The sequence below is a fragment of the Syngnathus acus genome, chromosome 2, assembly GCF_901709675.1.
Source record: "Syngnathus acus chromosome 2, fSynAcu1.2, whole genome shotgun sequence".
Classification (NCBI taxonomy): domain Eukaryota; kingdom Metazoa; phylum Chordata; class Actinopteri; order Syngnathiformes; family Syngnathidae; genus Syngnathus; species Syngnathus acus.
In genome coordinates, this window is record NC_051088.1 from 13317372 (window position 1) to 13332622 (window position 15251).

The window sequence follows — 15251 nt, forward strand, 5'->3', positions numbered from 1 at the left end:
GAAAATGGCGGTGTACCTAATGGAGTGTCCGTGTGATTCCCTCGTTAAGTGCAGCTGCGTGAAAAGTTTTAGCTCCTGCAGAACGTAAAAGGAGCTAAAACTTTTCACGCAGGTGTGTTTAACGAGGGTAACTTGGAAAACATATTGGAATGCGGCCCCGTGGACTAGAGCTTGACACCTGTGACCTTTGACCATGATATTTCCCTAATAAAGTGGCCTGTTATTAGGTACACTTGAAAATGGCGGTGTACCTAATGGAGTGTCCGTGTGATTCCCTCGTTAAGTGCAGCTGCGTGAAAAGTTTTAGCTCCTGCAGAACGTAAAAGGAGCTAAAACTTTTCACGCAGGTGTGTTTAACGAGGGTAACTTGGAAAACATATTGGAACGCGGCCCCGTGGACTAGAGCTTGACACCTGTGCCCTTTGACCATGATATTTCCCTAATAAAGTGGCCTGTTATTAGGTACACTTGAAAATGGCGGTGTACCTAATGGAGTGTCCGTGTGATTCCCTCGTTAAGTGCAGCTGCGTGAAAAGTTTTAGCTCCTGCAGAACGTAAAAGGAGCTAAAACTTTTCACGCAGGTGTGTTTAACGAGGGTAACTTGGAAAACATATTGGAATGCGGCCCCGTGGACTAGAGCTTGACACCTGTGACCTTTGACCATGATATTTCCCTAATAAAGTGGCCTGTTATTAGGTACACTTGAAAATGGCGGTGTACCTAATGGAGTGTCCGTGTGATTCCCTCGTTAAGTGCAGCTGCGTGAAAAGTTTTAGCTCCTGCAGAACGTAAAAGGAGCTAAAACTTTTCACGCAGGTGTGTTTAACGAGGGTAACTTGGAAAACATATTGGAACGCGGCCCCGTGGACTAGAGCTTGACACCTGTGACCTTTGACCATGATATTTCCCTAATAAAGTGGCCTGTTATTAGGTACACTTGAAAATGGCGGTGTACCTAATGGAGTGTCCGTGTGATTCCCTCGTTAAGTGCACCTGCGTGAAAAGTTTTAGCTCCTTATGAACGTGAAAGTGACCAAAAACTTTTCACGCAGGTGCACTTAACGAGGGACTCTTGGAAAACATGTTGGAACGCGGCCCAGAGGACTAGAGCTTGACACCTGTGACCTTTGACCATGATCTTTCCCGAATAAAGTGGCCTGTCATTAGGTACACTTGAAAATGGCGGTGTACCTAATGAAGTGTCCTCTTGGAAAGATTCGGTGAACGATTCTTTTGAACAAATATTTTGAGTGAACTGATTCTAAAGATTCAGTTCACTTAACTGGAATGCACATTACTAGTAGAAAACAGTGCAGACGGCTGTGGGCTGCCAGGTCTAAATAGCCGACTGGTTAGTGATACGGGCTCTTGTTTGGTAAGAACTTGGTTCGATTCTAGGTGTGAGAATTTACCTGAATGTACTTTTATTGTGCAATCAACCCTTTATTTATTTATTTATTCTTTTTTTTTTTTCCTCATGTAGTGTACCTATTGAAGTGTTCATGAGGTGTACCTACACATATTGTCATATAAAGCAGTTAACCAAATGTCTGATTTTTATGTTTTAATTGGCGAACATAAAAACAAGGAATAAAACACCAGACAAGTTTTAACATGAATGTTTATTAAAAATAATCATAATATTAAAAGTACATTTCAAACCAATAATCCAATGTGAAATTGCAGTAGATATATTGGATAACAATATTTAGGCATATATATGCATACACGTTATTTAAAAACTACTATAAGTGTTACAAAATCAAGATCACCCAAAGAGAAGCATAATCTCCCCGTTGTGGCATAACGGCGCATCCCTTATGCAATAAAGTTAGCCGTTAGCTTGGAGAAAACGCGCATAAAAGAAGTGGTGTTTCAGTGAGTGGTTCTTTCTTTCCTTGGCAAATCGTAAATCGACATTCTGGCTGACATAGTTCACGCCAGGAGGGAGACGCAACACGTTCACTGACTGATCCGTTGATGCACGGGAAGGAAGGCAGTTGACCCACTGACTCGTTCGCGAACAGGAAAGTCAGGATTCGTTCCCTCACTGATCCGTTCTCGCGATGAACTGGAAATGCAAATCACTCACTCACTGACTCGTTCACTCAAAGATCTGTCCCGTTGGTGAACGGGAAATGCAATTCACGACTCGTTCGTGAACGGGAAGGTACGTCATTGTCTTCTTCGTTTTGATTTACGGCGAGGTGGCATCAGCTTCAATGCGCATTACCGGCACCTACTGGTTGAAATCATATGAACTAAAAAAACGAATCACTTTAGGAAGTGATTCGTTCACTCTCGTTCACTGAAGAAAAATCGTTCTTTTGAACAAATCGTTCACTCACGAGCCAACGCTAACAGCAACACACATAAACTGAGTATGTGCCGATGCCACAACATGAAATCTCAAGATTCTCCGATTTGCCACGCATGCACGATTAGCAAGTGGCTGACCAGGCCTTGCGCTAACTCACCTGTGGTTTGGCGATCCTGTTTACAATGCGCTCGGTATTTAATGTTGGACAATTTCCCACGGCACAGCTGAACATCTCTCACGGCACACCAGTGTGACACTGGTCTAGTGTCTCCCAGAACAAGACTGGTTTGGGCAATACTAAAGAAATTTGTTTTAATATTTTTTTTTTTTCAAAATCAAGTGTACAGTCATACATGAATATTTAAAAAAAAAACACTTAAATTTCATATGCAACTTCAGAACGTTCCTGGGTGCAATCCTGGGACAGTTTAGTGGATTGGTCGCGTGATAACAGAGATACAATGATTTTAAATTGAAATAATTATTGTCCACATACTATTTATGATACTTTTATTTTGAAGTGTACATGTAGCAAAATAGTCTAATGCACAATATTACACATTTTCGTTTGGTTTCATTAGTATGAAGGGAGGAGAGTTGCGCCTCCCTTTGAGTGGGATACATTTGAAGAGCTCTTGAATCTACGCCACAACATGCATAATAAAATCTAATCTTGTTGCCCCGTTGATGAGTTCATGTTAACGTTTCCAGTACACACCGCTCCGTTGAACATCTACGTGTGCATCTGTGGGCATATTTGCTGATTGTTGCGATGCCTGTGCTATCTCAAGAGGAAATGCAATATCCTGTTCGTTGTTGATACCATCAGTGGTTCAGCAGGAAAGCCTCCAACTGCACCGCATACTGTACTCGAGTATGAATCATAAGCAGAAACAGAGACAGAGAGAGGCGCTCCTGGAGGCCCACATCGCCCTCGTGTGGTGAAATCAAGGAAGTCCGGAAATGCGTTAATCAATGAAGCGCCTGAGAGCGAGAGTACACACATTCATTTACTGGCCCTCAGTCATTCTTCCTCAGTCTTTGCCCCTTTCTTTATCATTCTGTTCTCATCACGCACCTCTCTACGCCATATCGCTTTCGATCATCACCTCTTACTGTTACGTCCGTTTTAATTTTCCGGCTTGCAATGTTTACTCACATTTGATTGGCTGAGTGCCGTCACGTGGGATTAACTCTGCAGCAGGGCCCCAATCTTCTTAAACACGTTTGTTTGGACAACACATAGGTAACACAATTAATAGTGATTCATAAATTGTATAATAAGAACATTAAACAGCTTGGATGTATGGGAAAAGTGGAAATGGGTGGTTCAGTTTGTAAGTGGAGACAGGTATACTTTAAAAATTTTTTTTTTTTGCTTTGATGAAACAAACAATAGCCCCTGACAGTGTGGCTGGTAGAATTCAGAAAATGAAGTTGAAACTGGTCACCATGTTGATAATTTCCAAAGACTTCTCCATCATACCCGCACAGGAACGATGTGGCTCGGGCAGTAGACAAAAGGAAGGCCAGAGTCCATCAGTATTTGTCGGAGCAACTTGATACATCTCTGGTGTTTCCTCCTGAGCATGCGCCCTTCCCCACTTTTAAGAATCCTGATGGACTCCTTGCCCCCCGTATAGGTCGACTGCGTGTACCTCATCCGCAAAGGCGATGGCCCCAAATCTGTGGGCAACATCGCACATTTGCTCCAGTGGGCACACCGACCCTGTAAAGAAATATATATATATTGAAGACCCTATACTTCCTAAATCTATTGAGATTCAGTTTGAGTGGAAGTAAAAAGTCTTACCGTCCATTGAATGCACTGTCTCAAAGGCAACAATCTTTGGAGTGGAAGGGTCAGACCTCTCCAACAGTTCTTGCAAGTGGCTGACGTCATTGTGACGGAAGATGAACCGACTGACGCCGCTGTTTCGAATACCTTGAATCATCAAGGCATGGTTACCCGCGTCTGTGTAAATTTCACAACCTGGTGAGGATCGCAATAAAATGTGTCAAGTCTTCAGTTCTGAAAATAACGGTGCACACGGCAACCATTCAAGGAAAAATGAAAGGCACTTTAGGATAATGTTCAAATGTACCTGGTAGCATTTTGGCCAAAGTAAACAATGTGGAGTCATTGGCTGCAAAACAGGAAGTGAACAGCAGTGCGGCATCTTTGCCGTGCAAGTCAGCAAGCTCACATTCCAGCTCCGTGTGGAATTTGCTCGTCCCTGAAATGGTTCTTGTTCCTCCAGAACCAGCCCCATGGATTTTCAAAGTATTCCTTGAAAGAGAAATTGACAACAAGCACTTTGCTGTCTTATTCTCATTTTTTACTGTTTCCCAAAAGCAGGTTGGACAACTCACAAGATTGTCCTTCAGAAGCTGTGATGCTGTGGAAGACATACAGTTCAACTGAGTTTTTAAAGTAACTGTGCTGGTTTTATGTGCCTCTATAATGTCCATGGTTGATAAAGGCATGTCAGGTGTTGCTGTTCAATAACAACAATCAGCAATGATGAAAAAGCAAACAGTGGAAGTTTGTGCAACTCACCATCAGTTTGAGGTGTGTGGTTGCTCAAGCAAACTGAAAAGGACAAAGGTTGAGCCAAAGGTCCAGAGACAAGATCCATCAGTACAGGACACTTTAGGACATTGCTGAGCAGCGATGCTTTCATAGCCTAGAAACAACTGGCCCCGACAGAGAGGAAGGGGCACCTGCAAAACGTTGCTTCCATTTGCGATACTTCCAACCTAAATTGCAACAACACCACGGGTGCGTAAGTGTGACCATGAAAACAATTTGCGCTACATCACCTATGATAATGCATATGTGCAGTGTGCGTACATGCATGACATAAAGTAGATAAATGAGCAAACACATCATTTAACTCACAGTAAAACGAAATTTCCACAATACATTTTCATTATGTCACACTTGTGTTTTGTACCTGAGAACATCCCAGTTTGCAAAAGATGGCCAACTCCACTCTTGTCCAAGAGAGTTGTAAAATTGAAAGGATGCTCAAATCACTTGCATTTACTCAGCAGCAGCCAGCTGGCCATGACAAGCGGAAAGAGGAAGGCTTCTTGAGGACTTAATATAATTGTATGGTGGTGCCAGAGTTTAAAAAAAGTAATTCATGAATGGGACAGGCTTTGCCAACAATAATTGTTATTGTACGCAAATGTCTGAGATCAATTCGTTTTTATTTAATTCATTTCAATAATTGGAACATCAATTCAACATAAGTATTTCACCCCCCCAAAATCAGATCTGTAAAACAAGAAAAGCTTTATAGAGCTTTCGAATGCTAACAAGCAACATGTTTTAGGAATCAAAATTTCTGCTGTTGACTAAACCGTGTTTAAACCTTGTCACCCATTCCATCTCCCAAATTCTTAATTCTTGCTGTTGTCCTTACCTACATGTGAAATAAACAAGCTATTTTATGAATATAGGTCAAACTAATCTGTTCCATACAGGGTAGGGTGACTGACAACGTTGTCAGTACGTCTGTCATTCCGCTGGGTGGCAGCATTGCGCTCATAACCAGCCCCCAAAGCGCAGTTTGTTGGGCAGGTAGATGCTGGTGAGGAAATCTGGACCAATGGCTGCCAGCGACTGGATTTCAGCCTTGAGTTTATTCTTCTGCATCAGCATCATCTACAATGAGAGCAAAGGAGGCTTCGAGTCAAACTTCTCTGCCGTGAATTGAACTCAATTAATATTATTATTATTAATGACCTAAAAAACAAACAATTGTACAAGTTAGTGACAAAGTGAATGAGCATAAAAATGAAAACAACGATAACGACACCCTGACCCATTGCAAAAAGATTTGCTGTATCTGTTTTCTTTCTGACCTCTTTAAGCCACTCTGGTCGGTCCGTTATATAGGGCCTTTTGAGGAGGCTGCCCAGTTTGTTTTCATCAGCTTTGGTGAAGGGGATCAGAGCATTTCTGGGAACCTGCAACCTTAAGAATTAAACCAGTCTTTTACCAATGATCGTTTGGTTTTCAAGAGTTAATAAGAAATTAATAGGCAGCAGTGACAAAACAAAACAAATAGGAGGAAGCAGCAGAAGGAATTGAGTGTAAACCTCTCGAGGTCCGAGGGGAGGAGGCCCAACCACATGACACTGGGGATGGTCAGGCTTTGGGCCTCAAACGCCATGGCCTATTGAAAAATGCACGGAAAAACATGTTTGCATACAGTAGAAGGCTTCGCAATTTCGACATGTACGTACCTGCACTGCCCCTATACACAACATGTGTTTACAGTTTGAAAACAAAAACACGAACATGCTCAGCAACATGTTAACTTCATGTCAGTTTAAAACTTTCAGGGTGGACAACTGGTCTATTAATTATCTACCTAATCGTTTTGACGGCAGCGAACGAGTTCATAATTCTACTACTATGTAAATGGTTTTCTTTTTTTAGTTTAAAATGACTATTGTCGTTGCTACAGGGTAGGACATACGCAACTGAGCAGTTTTGACGTTGGATGGATGATGCCGTGCTAAGTACAATGCAAAAAAGCCTTAACACAGAGTTGGCCATATTGGATGAGCCAAAATGGACTCACCACTGATCCATATTTGTAGACACACATGATCTCGATGCCTGGGAAAATCAGAGACACAGCATGCCACAATCAGCAACATACACGAGCAATTACCCTGCAAGATGCGCAACAGAGCTCAGAACAAAGTAAAGCATTACAAATGTGTCCTGCCATGCAACAGAAAAGAATGTCTGGATGAGATTAGGCCTGGTGGAATGAGAGCACTCCGAGGCAGCTAACAGGTGCTTTGACTCGCCGACCGTTTAGCGAGAAATAAATATGTTTAGAAGTATGAGATGTAAAACTGGGCTGGACTCAAGCAGATGTACCGTACCATGTGGGTCAGCATCCACCAGAATGAAGACTGGGATGCGGAGCACATCCCAGAGCTTTCTCACCATCAACCTGCTGTTCACATCTGGAAAGCCTTTACCCTTAAAGAAATAAACACATTTGCATTCTTTCAAAAAAAAAAAAAAGGATAGCATTGCTTCAGATCAAAATTAAGGGTTATTATCCATGTGAGGCTGAAAATAAAAAGAAACGTTGACATACTGTGATCATGATACATGGAGAAAGCTTGGTGCAGAAGTCATCCTGAAGTAGTCGCTGAAACGTAGCGTCCTTCTCAACTACCAGGATGAACTTGGCGGATGATACAATGTCTGTGCAAGGCTAAGGCAAAACACAGTCGCTGCAGCCAATGAACACAATGTCGAGCAAATAAATCAAAGGATACTACGGATGCCTTCAATGTTTGATGAGACTGCAACAGGCTAAAAACAAACAGAACTTTAGAGGCAAAATAAAAGGAAATAAAAGCAAAAAGCAGTGAGTATCATTTCTGGACTCCAAGGATTTGGACAATTTAAATTAAACAAAGGCTCTTAGCGCATTGACGATAAAATAATAATTGATTAATTTGCTAACCAACTAGTTGTCGATTAATCAATTAATCATTCCACCTCTAGATTTGTATCGATATTCAATGTTTTTGAAACGCTTCTTTCATGATTCATACCTGTACCAGGCCACATTGGAGAAAAAAAACTTTGAAGAATTATGGCATGAGAACTTACAGCGGAGTTTGAGTGGCAGTCGATCCTCGTGCCATCCTTCTCCAAATAACAAAGATCACCTGAGATTAAACCTTTGGATGTGGCAAACTGTTGGTGTCAAAATTGCAACTTTTTTAGTTGAGGCTAATTTCAACTCAATCGTTGAGAAATTATCAGGAGTTCATATACATCAGAACATCATGTAGAAAAACATCGGGATATGAATTTTGCTGTTACTGTTGTAAAAGAACAAAACATTCGCATGATTTTGGATACGGACACACTCACCACGTGAAGAGATCTTCGAGGAATCTTTAGCATGCAGGCCACATCATCCACTAGTTTATCAACTGTTTTCTGGGAGCCAAACAGCTGTGGATGGGTGTAGTAGATGTCTCTGTGGAGGATAATATAGATAAATTACAAAACAATGCTGATGTGAGGATTTGGAGTTGATTAAGAAAAACTGCATGCTGAAATGACAACCTTTTTGTGGCATATGAGTTGCTCTGCACAAGTTTGTAACTGATAGAGAGAATCTTGAGAATCTGGGCTTCAAATAGAAGACATTTTTTTTTTTAGTATGGAATGCATGTATTGAAGGTTAAAGCACATCTTGGGAAGGACTGGTGTAAAAATATTTAACAAAAAGAAATGATCATTTATGCACATAAAAACACAATGAATAATGAATAATGAATTGAACAAAATGTTAAGGACAGAAGAGTTGCAAGTCTTCTTACAAAATGTAGTGGCAGTTTTGGGGCAGTCACTTCTGACCGTCCTGACGACACTTGTTGAACTCATCCGAAGCCCGACGTCACTGTCAAAACTTAAAGTGGAATTCAAACAAAGTTCTCAACAATAAATGAATGGCATAAATGAATGAATCCATTGAGAACCACAATCAGTACAAATACAGAGTGTGCTGCACTCTAATTTACATCCTTATACAGCTTTCTAACTCTGTTCTACCACATGTAAGCTATCAAGAATTCCCAACAGCCTGAGGGCTACCTGTGAGAAGACCCCACTCCCACCCCCATACAGTGTGCTTTGCTCAACAGCTTAGTCACATTAGGCTCTGTGTTTTCTTAATCACTCAGTCATCTTTTGAGCAGCAGGAAGTTATTTCAGCTTCAATCTCTGTGGTCCATTTTTTCGCTGCTAACACCTGCCTACGCCATATGGGCAGTTTGAACTCTCCTTTGTGCAAATTCTAACAGAGACAGTTTACTCCCCCTCCTGAATGAAATTCAACAATTAGCTGGTTTTCCATCTTACATGTTTTATGCAGTTTAGGTACCAGTTACATGATGATCACATATATGTTCAAATGAAGTCACCTGACATTATCCCAGCTGTATCTGTTTGGCAGCACAAGGGTTGGTGCCTCATCCTTTGACAGACGAGTCACTATTTCCAGGATGACATTTTCAATGCTGTTCAGAACTTGCCTGGATATCAAAATAGAATTGATTAAGCAACTTTGGCAACAAATGCTCTTTCTAATTGAACTGAATTATTCACAGTGATGTGAGATAATATGAGTACATTAAGTCCCTTAGCTTTAATAAGGATACACCATGCAATGTGAGCAAATTACACAATACACTTTCTGTCAAATAACAGGACTGCACAGTGAAACACATAAGGGCTGTACATGTGTAAATACTTTTAAAAGAGGCTAACTTAGCAACATGCAAAAAGAGAGAAGTGAAAAATATTGACTGGACATGTCTTTTTATGTTATATAGAGGTTTGTGGTCAAAAACAAGCAATTGATAGAGCTTATCATCTAATGCTAACTAGCTAGCACGATTTTGTATTTCAGTAGAATCAGCATGAGTAATAATTTCTCTCACAAACTGTTTACTTCATCTCCAGACTGACGGTCGGCCATGGCTTGGTACTGTACAAGTGTAATCAAAGTTGATCAATTTTAGGGAAGAAATCAAATTTGAGCGATTTTAGTGACGAAATTAGCCGAGAATTGCATGAAGCAAGCCCTCAATGCTGCCTCGCAGGTATGCCTGTGCTGTTTTCCCCCCAATACCTTGATCCCTCGCTTCTTCGCGTTTCGTTTATCGCCGCTTCACTACATCGCGGATTTTTTTTCCAAATAAAAAAACAAAAACATTTAAAAGTCAAAATAAAACTTATAAATTGAGGAAACGTGTGTCTAACCTTTAGGACAATGTAGTATTGCTCCAAATGTTCGTTTACATTCCTTTAGAAGTCCGTTTTCGCGTGTTAACACGATCGCGAATTAGCATCTTTCCGCTAACTCGTTAGCCTGCCCAGTCCTTCTTGTTGGTGACCGTACTTTGCGGATTTCACTTTTTGGAACCAATTATCCGCGATAAATGAGGGGTTACTGTATGTTCTAACAACTGCAGTAATGACAATGAATCGTTTGTAAACATTGTTGCTTTTACGTCTTTTTTTAACTAACAGAATTAAAGAAGTAAATTATTGCATCGCAAGAATAAAAATAATACAGAACGACCGATTTAATTGATCATTACATTACACAACTTGATTGACAACCTGTCACAAATCTTTCTCTTCCATTTTGCACCATTGTCACGTTGCATCACCTTTTTGATAAACAATACGATTAGGTCCCCGCACTAGCCCATATACTTAAGAACTAACTGCACTCCATCTTTCACAGTGTGAAGTCCTAGTCAGAGTGTGTGTGAAGGCCTAGTCAGAATTTGTGAGAACCCAGATCCAAAGAGAAGAGGTCTGTGCCCCTGACCCGACCCTGAATTTCTCCTAATGTGCAGCTTTACCAAAATTATTCATTTACCCTGAGTGGCTTTGACAAGCTGCTTCCGTAATAATGGTTCTTAATTTCGGAGTAATTGCTATCTCTAAGTGACGAGGGACAACCTCCTCACCCAAGCTGGAAAAAAATCGTATATGTGAACGACCTCAGGTTGTGGGGGTTCTTTTTCTTGAGCTGTAGAAACGGCGAGCCCCCTGCTGTTCCCTTTGCCCGGGAGAGATTTGTGTCGAGTGCTAGGCTCTAACCCGAGGAGACAGAGTGCATCGAGTCATGTGCTTGTCTCGGGATGAGTGTTTGTACTGGGCAGAAGTGAACGGGGCACAGGGGAAGTATAGGGGGAAGCCGGGGGCTGCAGGGTCACAGGAAAAGAGAAGGAGGAGGGGTGGACTCGCTGCAGGTGAGGGGGATTAACTGCAGCTCGGCCCGGAGAAACTAAATACAAATCTGTCAACCTAATCCTCACAAATAGAAAACAGAGCTGCCCTCCATTCACAACCTCCATAGTTCAGCAAATCTACCTCCCGCTCCCCACGTCCGGCCCCCTACCTTTCCTCTTTGGGCTCTCGGGCTGCTCTGTTTCACATCATCTTTGGGCTAGTCTGACGATGCCGCCTATTCTCTAATGGCTTCCCAGTCCAGTCACCCGGGGTCCTTTCTGAATGACAGGTCAGGACACACTTATTGAGTGATAAAGGAAAGAGTCAAAGGGGTAAGGCCTTTCAGTGACGAGGAAAGAATCTAAATGGGACCACAGCCCATCGAGGTAGACGTAAGTGGACAGACTTTTATCAGGACCTGACACCTCAGGAGAGTCTACTGATAAGAATGTGGCTTGGTGTGGGGAGCAGCCAGTCAAACTGATGACATCCTGCTATGGCTAAAGCTATGTCTAACGCTAATGAGAACCGTATCATAGCATATCAATAACATAATGGATAAGTTAGTGTTGACTGCTGAGAGCCATAAATCAGATCACGGCGGTGTTCCGGCATATCAGGCTGCAGGCGGATGGACAAACAAAAGGATGCCAGGTTGGCCACAAAATGCCTGCAATCGAAGCATATCTAATCAGATAATCATGGCATCATGGAACTCATTTGTTACAGTGATGCAAACTTAGCCGTTGTGGAAATCCCAGAAAGAAGGGGGATAACGGCTTCCAAAACGGAAATTGGGAATTCAAACAATATTAGCGGGATGTTTTCATTCAATCGACAGTATCTCACAAAAGTGAGTACACCCCTCTCATTTCTGCAATGTTTTAATTACTATATCTTGTCATGGGACAACACTGTGTGTCTTGCCTACAGTCAAGCATGGTGGTGGGAGCGTCATGGTCTGGGGCAAGATGAGTGCTGCTGGCACTGGGGAGCTACAATTCATTGAGGGAACAATGAATGCCAACATGTACTATGGAATACTGAAGCAGTGGATGATCCCCTCCCTCCGTGAACTGGGCCGCCGAGCAGTATTCCAACACGATAACGACCCCAAACACACCTCCAAGACGACCACTGCCTTCCTAAAGAAGCTGAGGGTGAAGGTGATGGACTGGTTAAGCATGTGCCCAGACCTAAACCCTATTGAACATCTGTGGGGCATCCTCAAACGGAAGGTGGAGGAGCGCAAGGTCTCCAACATCCACCAGCTCCGTGATGTCATCATGGAAGAGGATTCCAGCGGCGACCTGTGAAGTTCTGGTAAACTCCATGCCTAAAAAGGTTACGGTGGTGCTGGAAAATAATGGTGGCCACACAAAATATTGACATTTGGGTCCAATTTTGACATTTTCAGTACTCACTTTTGTTGCCAGCATTTTACACATTCATTGTTACTTTGAAGTAACAATATATTTACTTAGCTATCCAAGCTCTACAGTGACTACTTAACATTGTCTCAAAGTGTCATTTCTTCAGTGTTGTCCCATGAAAAGATATAATTGCAGAAATGAGAGGGGTGTACTCACTTTTGTGAGATACTGTCGTTTGGTTGAGCTTTTTTAAATCTTTGACTCATAAGCAGCAAATATTCATCATTTACGCGATAAGACAATAGGATTTTAAGCATCTGGATTCCAAAACTGTGTTAAATTATATGAAATGGTAGGACCAGCATGGATCAAACATGGAACCTAAATAGGATATTAGGAGTGTTCCATATTCCCACCCCCTTTTCTTTTGGCTTTCTCACAGCTGTGTTTCATATGTTCATAGGGCCCCTGGAAGTACGACACACTAGTGGAAACATTCATAACTGCGGTGCATTGTTACACCAAGTTAGATAAGGACAACTGGGACAAACAATGGCAGGAAAAAACATCTTCCCACCTTCTTCAGTTCAGTTTAGCCTGAATAAAGTTTTACTGTATTGACTTGCTTCGCCCCCACCTCCTTCCCTTCTTCCAACCCAAATGGACCTTATCTACCTCCCTCAGTCCACAAGTCTTCAAAGGACTGCCGCCTGCTGTTCTCTAAGGAAACACATGAAATAAATATTAATCTTGCCTCTGATCGCGCGCTCCAAGGCCCTCGCTGAGAGCAATACACAAATGGACAGCGCATCATCATTTTCTTTTTTTTTCTTTGTGAACCATTTTCCAAGCATGTTTAGGCTAGTTATATTACACAAATGATCAAGCTATTGATGTCTGCATGTTAAATCAGTGGAATTTGGCGTGTTAACTTGCGGTCGCTAGGCTAATGGAGAGCGATAACATTGTTGGCTTTGATTTCTTCTAAATATACTCACTGTCTCTTGGAATAATGTCTCGTTACTGATAATGACTTATTACCTTTCTAATTGCTCAAGTTATCAAAGTGTTTGAAGTTTTTTTTTCTCCAAAACCATTTATTTCTGGTTTATTAGAATAGTTATATTGATATGCATCCCATTCAGTAAGGAACGATGTATCCTTGCAGTTTGATCTGAATTATGACAAATGATGACTAAAAAAGCCAACCAAGTGACAACAGATAAAACACTCACAGATGAGCCCGCTTGTTTAGTGAACATGTGTCCAGCAGACATTCCTTTCTAGACAACGCTATGCTGATAAGTAGTGCAATAACAGCAGTTCTGCAAATAAAATGATGGCTGGCTGAAAATAAACCTGTCTGTTGTCAATTTGTGCGCTGTCTCGCAAGGTAGAGTCTGCCCACAGCCCAGCAGATAATTTGTGACGGAGGAGACTCCAGTCTGTAATGCAGCTGTACACAGTGTTTTGAGGGTTGTTGATAGAAGCTTCAAACACAGTTTCCTCTGCTTGTCTGCTTTCTGTCCCCCCCTGTCAAAGACCTCTTAGTGAGGCTCACTCGGTCTAGCCTGAGCCTTGTGCCCACTATTTACTGTGAATGTCACCGGGCTCGGTGAGTTGGAAACAAAGGGAGGTCTGTTCTTTGTGTCCCATCCATGATTGTCATCTCCTGCCTCGGCAAAAACTAAGCCAAAGACTGGGGGTAGTTAGAGGCTTGACCTCAACAGGCCAGCACGAAAAGGAAGAGAAGAGAACATGACAACGAATGAAAATGGAGGTACCGAAGGTAGAATTGTTTATATGTGATACGCTACTTGTGAGCAACTATTTAAATAAGGGATGTTTGATACTGACCGATTTCAGTACGAGTGCTCAATGGTCACTAATACTAACACTAGGCACCAATAAATATATTGGTAAAGCAATTTCCTTATAATTGGCTGCAAGTAGCAATTTGCAATTCATTTCGTTTTCCTCATGGTAAACCAAAAGGGTGGCCGATCCTGGTATCGGTTGCCGTCGTGAGAACCAATGCCAAATATTGGTGCCGATACCATATTTCAAGATATCGGCACTCGTTGAAGAAAATGGAAGAACAAATACAAAAAAAAAAAACAAGAGTGAGGATCAACTAATCCAGCTTTCACCCGTTTTAAATTTTGACTGGAAAAGGAGAAGCGAAACATTTTCCGAGGACGACAAAAAGACCCATATTGAGATGGCGGGAAGGTGAGCCAAGTGTACAGGACTCGAAGACCCTCTCCGCCTGCCCCCTCTGTTTACAATCAAAGCTCAAGCTGTCTGGCAGCCTCGCTTGCTGCGCGATTGAAGTTCTAATTTTATTGTCATAAAAATCTTTTGGCGAGCTACGCTGCGGCCCTAAAGCATCTCAAGAGGAGCCTTTGAAACTGCACTCTCATGTTTTAAGAGTTCAGTCCTGAACAGCCATCTGAAATACATTCAAGTGTGTCGGTGAGAACAGAACTCACGAGTGGGTCAGCGGCGCTCCTTAAAAGTTTGGTGTTTAAGAGGTGCTGGGGCACTGGGGGCAGATGGAGTGTGGAAGCAGCTGCCAAACATCTGCAACCCTCCTTTGTAAACTGTGGCTCTTCACCACTGCCTTTGTCACAAACTTCCTGCCACAGCATAGTAGAACGTTTGGATACGGTCAAAAAATGAGTTTGGGTCCACAAAGCAAGCTCTTTGGCCAATCAAAGTTGGAATAGCCCCCAAAGATCTAATATATGT

The 15251-nt window shown here is 42.1% G+C and overlaps 2 protein-coding genes across 2 annotated transcripts; both read right to left on the reverse strand.

Moving 5' to 3' along the window:
- Positions 1-2565: 2565 nt before the first annotated feature.
- Positions 2566-5065, reverse strand: LOC119118443 (5-aminolevulinate synthase, nonspecific, mitochondrial-like). The gene is given in 6 exon segments (XM_037245495.1): positions 2566-3305; positions 3400-3955; positions 3957-4050; positions 4135-4314; positions 4427-4611; positions 5046-5065. Coding segments are annotated over 5 exon segments (633 nt in total). The 3' UTR covers positions 2566-3305; positions 3400-3801.
- A 254-nt stretch (positions 5066-5319) lies between these two features.
- On the reverse strand, positions 5320-15151 carry spo11 (SPO11 initiator of meiotic double stranded breaks). The gene is made up of 14 exons (XM_037245546.1): positions 15118-15151; positions 14993-15011; positions 9303-9413; positions 8700-8788; positions 8443-8509; positions 8245-8353; positions 7978-8064; positions 7638-7674; positions 7454-7563; positions 7233-7332; positions 6920-6957; positions 6432-6508; positions 6195-6306; positions 5320-5994 (listed from the first exon to the last, which is right to left on the reverse strand). The coding sequence occupies exons 1-14, from the start codon at positions 15149-15151 to the stop codon at positions 5875-5877; spliced, it is 1110 nt and encodes a 369-aa protein (XP_037101441.1). The 3' UTR covers positions 5320-5874.
- Between the last annotated feature and the right edge of the window lie 100 nt (positions 15152-15251).

Coding starts and splice junctions, on each gene's coding strand:
- spo11 (XM_037245546.1), bottom strand. CDS start 15,151: ATGCTGTGGCAGGAAGTTTGTGACAAAGGCAGTG. Junction 8,510..8,699: donor CAAAACTGCCACTACATTTT/GTAAGAAGACTT, acceptor TTCTATTTGAAG/CCCAGATTCTCAAGATTCTC. Junction 8,354..8,442: donor AACTCATATGCCACAAAAAG/GTTGTCATTTCA, acceptor TATCCTCCACAG/AGACATCTACTACACCCATC.